The sequence below is a fragment of the Aethalodelphis obliquidens genome, unplaced genomic scaffold (genome assembly GCF_003676395.1).
Source record: "Aethalodelphis obliquidens isolate GAN/ISIS:26980383/991018 unplaced genomic scaffold, ASM367639v1 scaffold2, whole genome shotgun sequence".
NCBI classification, from domain to species: Eukaryota; Metazoa; Chordata; class Mammalia; order Artiodactyla; family Delphinidae; genus Aethalodelphis; species Aethalodelphis obliquidens.
Genome location: NW_020837946.1, coordinates 59,139,524 through 59,151,709, shown reverse-complemented (window position 1 = coordinate 59,151,709; position 12,186 = coordinate 59,139,524). Strand labels below are relative to the sequence as shown.

Genomic DNA, 12,186 nt, shown 5'->3' with positions numbered 1-12,186 from the left:
AGTAAAAATTTGGTTCTCTTGACTACTCCTAATCTATGCCTTTTTTGCTGGACACTACTGCATTTAATTTAAACCAGTGTTTTGAAGCCTTTTTTAATCAGCACCTCATAGAATTAGTTTTTTATTTTTATTTTAATGTCAGCTCCTTTTTACAAAATCTTCAGTGCAGTAAATACTTTAATTTTACCTTTCATAATGCCATATGGAAGATAGAAATAGAAGTTTATAATATTTTTCAGTATAACTCAAATTAGATGAGTTTCATAATTTATCTTTTTTTTTTCCTTTTAGTTGTTATTGCTGCTGATGGGGTGTTGAAGGTAGGACTCTTTATTTTAATTTTTAAAAATTTCGTTAATTTCAGATGTAGGTTTTGTGACTGGTAATTCTTGTATTAGTCAGTGAGTAAAAAGTTGATACTCGTTTCTCTTTTCTCAGATCTGCGATTTTGGTGCCTCTCGCTTCCACAACCACACAACGCACATGTCCTTGGTTGGAACTTTCCCGTGGATGGCTCCAGAAGTTATCCAGAGTCTCCCTGTGTCTGAAACTTGTGACACATATTCCTATGGTGTGGTGAGTTCATTTCTTATTTTTTGTTGCTAAAGGACGTGCAAAAAGCAAACAACTTGCAGAAGCGGGGTATGACAATTTAACCCAGTTTTAAAACAATGATGCTGTTTCTGGTGGAATGCCCAGAGCAGTGGCAGCAGAGAGAATATTTTCTAATTACTAGAAAGTTTACTTTGATCATTTTTATGCATCTGAGTTATTTTGTCCTGTGTTGAGAAGAAGCCAGTGCCATCGCAAGAAGCAAATTTAGATGGAACCTAAAACAGTGTTGGGCCTGATGCCCTCCTGTGGAGAGTGCCTTCCTGGGTGGACATATGTCTGTAGAATATCTCTGCAAGTCAGTGGATACAATGTGGAACAGGACTTCGTTGTCATGTGTTGCTCAGAAACCACCAATGGATCTGCCAACTGAGTTAATTAACAGGAAATGTCAACCATTAAACTGATTAGTGAATTTCTGGAGAATACAGAAGAAAATGTGCTTATCATCTAGCACATAGCCTTGCCCATGTCTGCTGCAATGGCTGTCTGAAGCATGAATCTAAGGTCTCACATAAGAATACCAGCAGAGCAACATAGTTACAAGAACAGAATAATGTGCCGGTGGGTCGGGAGGTGGGATGCTCAAGGAAGAGAGGCCACAGGAATGAAGTGAAGGAGCAGAAGCTGCTAGAGGAGTTTTGAGATGGATCATTCTTGAGGAATAAGTTGTATCTGAATTAGCAGAGAGAAGGAAATGGGGGCAATGGGGGAGGAGAGGCAGGGAGGGAAAGTGGGCAGGGAGTTTCCTTGGTGGACGAAGGAATGTGTTGCCCTTTTTTGAGGATAAGTTTTTTATCCCTAAAAATGCTGCATTTCCTTTAAAAAGTCCAAAATAGTGTTTGGAACCCCCTGTCTTCGCCTCTCATCTCCTGATCATATTGCCTCTCTATTTTATAACTTCTTAAAAGGAGACTTTCATAATAATGGGGAAAAAGCAGTCTAACTGTAGACCAGATCAACATACCTCTTCTTCCTGAACTTCTGTGTTTTCAACTGAAGGTGACAGCTGATAGCACAGGAGACCAACACTGTCAAACCCATTCCTTTTTCTTTAGAGTTCATCAGTCTCTAGGTAATTACTGCTAGCCTCAGTAAGTTCTGGGCTGGTTTCAGTTAGCTAGCTTTTTCTAAATCATTACTACATCTTATGTATACCAAATTAATATAATAGCAGTTTTGTTGGCTATTGAAAAAAATCATTTCATGAATGAAATATATGTTTTTGATGAAAGGCTAGAATTGTAAAAGTTGGAAGACAGTAGTAGCATCAGGTTAAATACCTAATTTTCCTTAATTCTGTGTGCTTCTAAGAATGAAGGCTATAACCTATTTTAGACAGTGATAAAATAATTCTTATCAAAAGAAGGGAAAAAACCAAAAGTTCCTGAAGAAATATATTCTAAAGCTGGTCCCATATGTCAAAAGTTACTACGTTCTAACCATTCTACAAATCATCTGCTGGGGAGTCTGAAAATGGGGAAATTTGTTGCGATTTAAGACTGTTTGTGAGATTATTTCCTCTTAATGAAGTTATGTTCCTCATTTTTTTTTTTTTTTTTTTGCGGTATGCGGGCCTCTCACTGTTGTGGCCTCTCCTGTTGCGGAGCACAGGATCCAGACGTGCAGGCTCAGCGGCCATGGCTCACGGGCCCAGCCGCTCCGCGGCACGTGGGATCCTCCCGGACTGGGGCACGAACCCGTGTCCCCTGCATTGGCAGGCAGACTCTCAACCACTGCGCCACCAGGGAAGCCCTATGTTCCTCATTTTTAAGCAAAAATCTATTTATTGTGTCAGGCACTGTGCTAGACACCAACTTAGGGCAATTTACATTTTACTTTGCCTGCTCCTTGGGACCAGTGTCTCATTTTATCCTGTGGAAACAGGAGCCAGCAAACTTTTTCTGTAAAGGCCAGACAGTAAATATTTTAGACTACGAGGGCCACTTACAATCTCTGTTGCATATTCTTTTGTTTTTTACAACTCTTTAAAACCGGTAAAACCACTCTGCCATCTGTAGCAGACTGACATTTGAGACCCCTGTGGAACCCTCTTATTCAAGATAGGAAGACAAGCCACATGGCTGAAGAACGGTTCCTAGTATTTTGATAAGGGACCACAATTCTCACTCTTTCCCATTGCATGTTAGTTTTAAAACAGGGGCTACTCTTTTGCTATCTTACAGAGAGGGGTTTACTCGGAATGCTGGTTATTCTTACCCCATAGCTGCATCAGCAGAATTCCATTCAGAAAAGTGAACATGTGCTCATTTAATTATAAATGACAAATCAGGATTTTATTTAATTCTGACCCCTTCCCATAGTACTGTCAATTAACACCATTAGTGGAAGAAAAAGTACAAGGCATGCTTTACTGAGCCTTTTTGTTTAAACAATCAGTTTTTTTTTTTAAATGAAAATAGCATTACATGTCCCTAAAAGAACAGTAGAGGACAGTTATTAAGGTAGGGGCCATGTTAGCTGTAGAAGTTTATAGTGCATAAACCTTGAAAATTATATCTATCTAGGAGAGCAATGCGGGCATTTAGAATTTTTGATGTCCTTTCAAAACAGGTGAGTAACCAGAACTCCTTTGTCAGTAGGTGCATCTGTTTGCAGAAAACATACCAGGGTTCATTAAAAAGCCTGTTCCATTAATTGAGCTCCCACCCACAGAGCAGTCACATGCAGATGAATAAGAACATAAAAAACAGTTGTCCCTTTTTTGAAACCCATCCCCCAAACCCCAATATATGTTTGCTTTTTATTTTTCTTTCTCAGACTTGCTGTAAGAATTTAGCCCTTCATAGTCTCAAAGTCCCTAGCCCTCCCCAGTTTAATTAACCTCTGTTTCTTCTTAACACATGAGGAGACTAGCCAGCCTTGTATAGCCCTGAAATAAACGTGCTGGTGAAATGCCAGAAATGGATCTTGTGATCCTTGCTTCTGCGCTGGTATTCGCTAGGCAGGCAATTGTTTCTGTTTTATAAGGCAGTAGGTTTTTTCTATCCCCTTCTGGTGACTTCTCTTGAAGGACTAAGCCAGGAGTGTTTAGGATATTATCCACGAAAAAGAAAAGACTTCAGGAGAGCCAAAATCATTGAAGAATTAGCCTTCTGAGAACTGAAGACCTAGCCACTCTTTAAAAACAAAGCTCTCCTGAGGACAATGCAGAAAGGATTACCTTCTCAGAAGCTTCTCAGCCAAAACCAGCTTTGAAAATAGAGTAGCTTAAGAGCGAGCATAACTGCCTCACTTGTCTCTGAGCCCTGTTCCAGAACCAGCCCGGCTCAGGTAATGGCTTTCCATTGTTTGTAAAAGAAAAGGCAGGAAAAGTACACAGCCTTGTCCAAGTTTCTCTTCTGTAAACTGAAAATAGAAATTTCCCTTGTGAACCCAGTTTAAACATGGGGATGTCTCAATATAAAATGAGTTGGAAAATATTTTTAAGGTGAAAGATCACAAAAACGTTTGGCCTGCATTTTCCATAACTGATATTTTCAGTCACAGTTTAATATACTTTTTGACCTCTAAGTGACTTCCTCCACAAAGTTACATTTTTTGTGCCACATGTCATTTCGTTCAGTAGAAAAAGCTGTTGTCGTATCTCATACCACCTACTTTTTTGATACATTTCTGAATGGTGAATAAATAATAGGAAATCTTGAGATGTGCTGATCCTGGAATTAAACTAAAGACCTCATCTGGGCTTCAGGACCCCGTGGTTAAGGACACCATCCCCGCCATCCTTGCCAGTTTCACGTCCATCAAGTGGCTCCCTCAGCTGTGGTAGCTCTTTAGAGACACGGAGAGGGAGTAGAATGAAACTATCTTATTTTTTCCAGGATTAGAACCCTCGGAGAAATATAACTCGGGTCTTATTAGATTTTTGGACACTCTCCAGCTGAATATTTTGGGATAAAGAATGACATAAATCTTTTTCTGGTGTCACTCCCCAGGCTCTTGGTTCTGCATCTTACCCCACAAAACCCAGGCCGCCTTTGTGCACATGTGTGCGCATGTGCAGTGTATTGTGCAGGCAGGCCAGACTCCAGAAGGAGGGGTGCAAGGCTGCTTATCCAGACATTTTGGGGTCCAGGGCATTAGATTTATTTGAGGCAGTCATTCTTCCCATTCTCCTTAGGAATGCCAAATCCATTCACTTACTTGCCCTTCATAAGCCTTCCCCTCCCCAATCCCACCACCGGGAGGGTGGTAATTGCAACAAACTGAGGGGCTTCATTTCCTGCTCAGCCCTCTTGCTGCCTCTGTCCCCCACCCCAGCCCCGTGCCGCCCTGTGTCAGGTTACCACACACCTGTTCTAGTTCTCACCCTTTCTTTACTTTCAGTGTTTGCTGGAATCATCCCCTTCTGGGATGCCCCTTACCTTTTCCTAAGCACTTCTGTGACTCAAATAGAATTATTCAGTAGCTCTTCTAAAGAAGTACCTGACACACTTGATTAAAAGCCCAAAGAGGTTTCAGTGAATTTCTTTTCCTCCTGCTTGAGCAGCGTCTGCCAGTTTCCCTGATTTTGCTGCTAATTATCTTCGTATTAGCCAGAATTCATTTAACATGTTATGGCTCCAATAAGACCGAGAGCGCTGGCTGAGGAAATCGTGCATATTGGATTCCCTTGAATATATATCCTCAATCTACATTCTTATTTAGAAATGGGTTTTTGTTTTTAGAACAACAGAAGTGTAAATCAGAGGTGCTGAATTCGCTTCTGCCATGGCTCCATACCGAAAGTAGGGCCCGCTGCATTCTCTCTTATACTGTAGCTCTTCCCTCTCTACAATTACATGTGGTCAAGACCTTGACCTTCAGGGGTGAGACAGCAAATTCATATTCTAGCTCTGCCACCTGGTAACTCAGTGCCTTTGGGCAAGTTTATTTAACTTCCTTAAGCCTTAGTTTCCTCATCTATACAATGAGAATGATACCTCTCTGATGGGATTGAGATTAATCATGATAACATACCAAAAGGGTTTAACAGAGTAACTGGAACATAATCACTCAATAAATGATAGTGGTTGTTATTATTACGATTATCGTTGAAAAAATTATAATTGTTTTTGCACTTCACAAAAGTGTTGGTAGATTCAAATCTTAATACTCATGTGTATAAATAGAGAAAGAAACTGAATGTAAAAATCTCCATTACTCAGAGTTTAAAGAGAATACCAAATCATTGGCTGTTTTCAGCATTTCCAGCATCAGTGTGCTTCAGTACAAATTTATTAATCCTGCTAATCTCAAGGATGGCAGAGAGATAACACAAACATAAATTTGCACACGCATGAACACACACGCATACACAGCCTATATATATGTATATATATAAGACGCTTATTACATTTTAGAATATAGTATAATAAATTATGTGGTAGGTGGAGGAACATGAATCCCTTAGACTGACTCATTTTGAGAGAGATTTCTCCAAAGCACAAAATCTAAATGTTACAGTTTGGCGAGTACCTACCATTGTGGAGGAAGTGGTTTAGCCAGTGATTTGGATTTGGCCCTCGATTTTTTTTTTTTTATGAGACCATTATCGAACCTTTGAAAATATGGTTGAATTCCCAGTTATTATCTTATAGAGCAGTTTATCAGAGATTGAAGGTGCAAAAGAGTTTTGACCAACAAAATATAAAATCTAGTTTGTGGTGATACATGAGAATGCTGTTAATTTACAAGATACAGTTAAATCACGGAGGCCCACTAGTTTCATAAACTTTTAAGCCTGGCTCTAGATATTCTAATTCCTAAACCAGATTTTTTGTTTTTAATATAAAAAAAGAACAGCAAGAACAACAGCTAAAAAATATATATATATATAAAATATGTGGAAGAAGTCCTCTGCATGGATATATACATTTTGCCCAAGTTTCTACAGATGGAGTTGGTTGTGCCTGGTAACTGGATACAGTTAAATGTTAAAGTTTCAGTAATATACCAAAAATATGAAGTACAAGAATAAAAATTCCATTTTCTTTTTGTTCCAGGTTCTCTGGGAGATGCTAACAAGGGAGGCCCCCTTTAAAGGTCTGGAAGGATTACAAGTAGCTTGGCTTGTAGTGGAAAAAAACGAGGTAAGTCTGCGATTCTCCATTCAGGTACATAGATCAGAAAACAGTATTGGGGTTTTGCAAAAGACTTTTTCATCTTCTTCAAATTGAAAGTAAGTTCACGCTTATGGAAAGATTAGCAGTAGGAGCTAACACAAAGGGTCAAAGTGATGTTATTCCTCATGAATGGACCCTTTACATCTAATTGTTGCAGCTTCACGTCGTGATGCTGTAGATCAAAAATTGTACAAGTACTGTACTAGTTTCTCAGTCTCAATTGTAAAACCTAGGGGTTTGTTCTTAGTGATGAAAGAAGCCATTGCGTCCAAGGTAGGGGAACAGTTTTAACTCCATCTCCTGCGTTTAGGACATCTTTTTTACTGTCCGGGAGTTGGTATATCTGTAAGAGACCTTCAGCTACTTCAACTTACCTCTCCCAGCAGGAGTCACTATAGTACAAGAAACTGTCGCTTAGATGAGAATTTCAAAAATAAAAGAAGAAAAAATAGTTTCAAAAAAGGGAAAAATTACAGTTTTGCCACCTACGTTGAACACTACATTGAAGATGAGCTCCTCACTGGAATTGGCGAGGCAGTGGCATAACTGTTCCCTTCTTCATGCAGAGCCTTTCCATTTCAAAAGAACTTCAGTGGCGTAAACACCGTTTGTGCTGTGTCCCCAGCCTCGCTTTTCTTCTTCCCACAAATTGAGGCTTTCCGTTAGTTGGACCCATGAGCCAACATCAGAGAACATGGTACATTCATATCAAAGACAGCAAATACATTTTGAAAGGTTTAAAATTGTGACTGAAACGCACAGCCATGGAAATTCTCAGCATAAGGATGAAGCATCCATTATCAAGGTATTATGAGAAGTTAGATCAAGTAATGGAAGCACGCAGTTGTCTTTGCAACGCTGTAAAACAACTTTATTTCACAAAACTTCTTCATTTCCACATCTTATCTGTGCCCTTCACAAAAGGGAAGGGTGCAGGCTTAGGGTAAAATAATTTGCAAAACGGTGAATATGTAGCAATATTCCCTTTTTAACGCTTTAAAAGAATTAGATTGATCCGCTCCCCATGTGAGTGCAGGAGCAAACTAGATCAATCAAAAAGCTGCTATTGACTGAGACAAACCAAGTTTCCATATTTTAGATCACATAATTCATGGTTACCTTATTAATTTGTCCTTCTGAGCCATTGAGAATGGATGAAATGTTCATGATAGCTGAACTTGATGGGAGAGAGCTGCCAATTTAAGAAAAATAAAAAGATGTTATATTCAAGAATGTGTCTTACTCATTGTTTCACAGAGGCTGTTCTGTTTTAATTAAATGGGATGGTTATTCCTGGTGTGCTATTAAATCAGACCTCACACACAGGGTAACTGATTATCTCATGGTATGAGAACCCACTTGATTCTGTTCAGTTTCTTTTGCCAGTGAGATGATTAGACGTGTAGTTCTGGGTTGACAAATAGAGTGAAGAAGATTATTGACCTTCTGTTGACTTTGGAGCAGAACACTCAATGTCATTTTTTCCCTCTGTATCGTTTCAAGATAAACTAGGAGGAAATTTTTTTTTAAAGCTGACTGGACCCTCCAAATATGTGTAAGACAGAGTAATTAATATTTTTAATATTTCATTTAAAGGAGGACAGAAAAGGTGTGAATCTAAAGCACTTTAAAAACAAAGAGAAAAATGAATTTAGAAGCTGCCTTTGAGTAGCTGACTTGAGGGTTGAGAGTCCCCCATAAATTACCTTCAGAATCTCCTCAGCAGGCTACATGAGGAGGCCATCGCCCCCTTTCTCCCCAGGAATCCCCTAAAGTAGAGTGTCCGTGGTGTGATCTCATGATCAGCTAATAACAGATGGAGACTCTTCAAATGCCTCGCATACTATATTTATTAAATGAAATAGTCATTTGAAAGAAACCCACGTGGTGAAGTAATTTTTCTCAACTTTCTAACGAACCTAATGAAAATTGGGTATTACAAGGGTATTTGTTTGTCTGTTCTCATTCTGCATATTTATTTCATTTAGCAGAATATGGAAATTAAGTTCAAATGTAGTTTCCATTGTCATCATTCAAGAAAATGTCTTCATTCTACCTCATAAATGGAGGCACTTATTACCAAAACAAATTCTGTTGAGGTAGCATTAAAATAATTCCCAAGGATTTATTTTATTTTACAATAAAATTGAGACTTTGACTTAAATACCATTTGTAAAAATCCCTTCAACTTCCAGTTATTTTATTTTAGTTATTTTTACTCTGGAATACCTTGCGCTATTGAGTTGAAAAGGGAAAGCTATAGTTTTTTTTAAGAGGCCTCATTGAAATAAAGGATGACATGTTTAAACTTTCAGAGAGACATTTTAAATGTGAGCTAGTCACACTAGAATGCTAGTCATCCTAGACTCATAGGAAGCTGTAAAAATATTACAAAGAATTCTGTGTGCCCTTCACCCTGCTTCCCCCACTGGTGAGACATAGGCATGGTATAGTATGAAAACCAGAAAACTGACACTGATACATTACTGTTAACCAGACTCTAGACCTTATTTGGTTTCACCATTTAGGATTGCTTTTTGCATCTATAGGAAGATCGATACTTTCTAAAAATTATATCTGAAGACCTTTAATTCCAAACCCTTAATAATGAAATAAGGTCTTCAAACAATCATTTTTCCTATTATTAAATCCTATTGAAACTAGAATCCATAAAGCACTGTTAAACTTTACAAAGCAAACAGTGAACTCATAGAAAGCATGAAATTAAGAGGGTATTACTAATAAATTTTAAAAACCTTACAGATGTGTCTATCTGCCCTTGTAATTTCCATAAAACTCAATTAGTAGTCATTCAGAGTGTTCTGGCATTATAATTCCTATCTTTATAAATGCTTAAATGTGTTTTATTCTAAGTAGCAAAATTACTATTCTTTGTTAACAGAAATCGTCAAAAACTTAATCCATTGTTCTTGACTACACTTTTAAAAAAGATAATGAACTTGACTTAAAAAATAATTATTGCATCTTATGTTGAAAATGGTGCAAAAAAGAATATGATCTTCTTAAAAATATCATGCCTAATTTAGTGATTAGGAAATATTTTAATTTTAAATTTGAAACTGTTTTATTTTAAAATATTTAAGTGTATGACATAGTATGAGTGTGTTTCTTGTTTGGTAATTGAAATCATTGTTGCTTTTGTTGTGATCATCCATTTACAATGCTTGGTGTCAGTTTATTTATCTCTTATAAAAATAAAATACAGTGTGTGTGGAAAAAAAAAAAAAATTTAAGTTTTAAGTAGTGTTGCAAACCTGGTGCTAATATCTGGTTATTTCAGGATGTTTTAATGAGTTAGGAATGCCCACAGTTACTTAATCAGGACTTAAATATTTTAGATTCTCTTTTAAAATACTTTTTAGTGTACCAGAATAATCCGTTACATGAAGTGTCTGAGTCTAGATTTAACTGATCTTTGACCATCTCAGATAATTTAAAATAATTATGTCTCCTTTTATAATGTCTTACATGTGGTATCTAAAAAGTTTGCCAGTAAGAAAAGATCAACATCCGTATTCAGCCAGTTCACATTTCAGTTCTTGGGAAAATGTTGTGCTAAAGTTATGTTGAAAATGTTAACCTTTTATGAAAACTTATTTTTCATTACACATGGAGTACATTCAGTCACATAATTGCAGTCACTGTTTTTACTAGTTGCCATCCCCAACCATCTTACTTTTTTTTTTAAGTAAACACATGATTTTCCTTTTGACCTTCAACAAAAGGTTTCCAGTTTGCATTACAGTAAAATAATAGTACCATTTACTACATCTTGCTCTATTCTATGAAATCACAAGACCAGAAGTTGAAAAATGCTTAGTGTAGCCTCTAAGTTGGAGAGTTGTTTTTTCACTTTGCTTTAAAGTTTTATTTATTTTGGTTTATTTTTATTTTAATTCCAAATATAGATTGTCTGTTTTCTTGCCAAGGCAACTGTTTTTCTAGTTTTATACGTAGCCTCCCCCAAATCCAACTAAATTGTTTTCAGTTTTTTATTTGCAAAACTTCTTGGCAAAAAATACTGTAAAATAAATCTTCTTAGTACAGAGGTTCTCAGCTCTATCACATCCAATGCTCTCTTTATAACAACTATGTTAATGCTTCGTCTTCTTCCCTGAAATGAAATTCAGAGGTAGTACAACATTGTATTTTAAGCCAACATGTTGCTCTAAATGTAATATAAGGAAGAAGTAAATATGTATTGCAATGGATAAATGCTCAGGCATAAAAACAGTAGAGGTGATGATGGAAGTTTTAGACGCTTCCACCTATGGATAAATAGAATTCAACAGCTACAAATGCAGAGTAGAAATGGGTTGTATTAATGATTCCAGTACCATGAGCAACACTGTTGTAGGCAAAATTTTCCCAAAATCTTGGTAAGGTTATGAATAATGCAAAAATCAATCTGCCCTTGATTTATTTTATTTAGTAGTTGCATTCATAGAATGTTCAGTGTATTTTTAAAATATCTTCAAAAATACTCGATTTATAAATCAGATTCTAAGGCTCAGAAAATTATAAGCCTCATTGTTTTCTTGTTTTACTCACATGAATGCACCCGGGGCATTTGAAGTTTGGTGGAATGCAGGAGAATTTTTAATCAGGGCTTTACTATATATCGAAAGATGGCCAGCATTCTTGACCTGCTCCAGGTGCAATCCTCCAGACTTTAAAACAAAAATGTCTCTGTAGGGCTTCCCTGGTGGCGCAGTGGTTGAGAGTCCGCCTGGCGATGCAGGGGACACGGGTTCGTGCCCCGGTCCGGGAAGATCCCACATGCCGCGGAGCAGCTAAGCCCGTGAGCCACGGCTGCTGAGCCTGCGCGTCCGGAGCCTGTGCTCCGCAACGGGACAAAAAAACAAACAAACAAAAATGTCTCTGTAGATCTGTATACTGCCCCTGGGGGCATTACATGTCCTATGAGAACCACTGCTGTACAATGTTAGAACAAGACTAATCCTCACATTATAATCTTTGTTCTATCGAGTCCTTACAGTTTATGCATTTGACCAAAACTAAGCCATAAGGAGTCATCCATTCAGAATGTCTCATTTGCTGCTGAGAGAATGCACACTTCTTTAAAATTATCTCTGTGCTCAAGATGTTTTCAGAAGTTGTACACCTATTGCCAAAGCTGAACTGTTTTCCTAGTTACCTGGCCTGTTTGCATATCTCATAGTTGCCTATAAAACTACAGTGATAGATGTGTGGTTTAGATTTAGTGTTTAAGTTAGTATTTAAGTATTCCAACTTGCCCCTCTCGTACTGGTTTCTTTTAGACTTGATTCTATATTTTGTTGCACTTGTTGTGCTGAACCCTATTTCTTCATCCATTGTGGTTCCTCTTTGGAGGAAAACGGTAACGTGTCTTTAGAGATTAGATGCTATGAACCTAAATGTAAATTCTCGCCAGTCACATATT

The 12,186-nt window shown here is 37.6% G+C and overlaps 1 protein-coding gene across 4 annotated transcripts in view; it reads left to right on the top strand.

Moving 5' to 3' along the window:
• MAP3K20 (mitogen-activated protein kinase kinase kinase 20) overlaps positions 1-12,186 on the top strand; it is a 173,658-nt gene that overhangs the window by 94,366 nt on the left and 67,106 nt on the right. For all 4 annotated transcript variants that reach the window (XM_027128169.1, XM_027128170.1, XM_027128172.1 and 1 more), the window contains exons 6-8: positions 292-320; positions 439-576; positions 6,621-6,707. In XM_027128169.1, the coding sequence (XP_026983970.1) occupies positions 292-320; positions 439-576; positions 6,621-6,707 (254 nt within the window). The remainder of the gene's footprint in view (positions 1-291; positions 321-438; positions 577-6,620; positions 6,708-12,186) is intronic.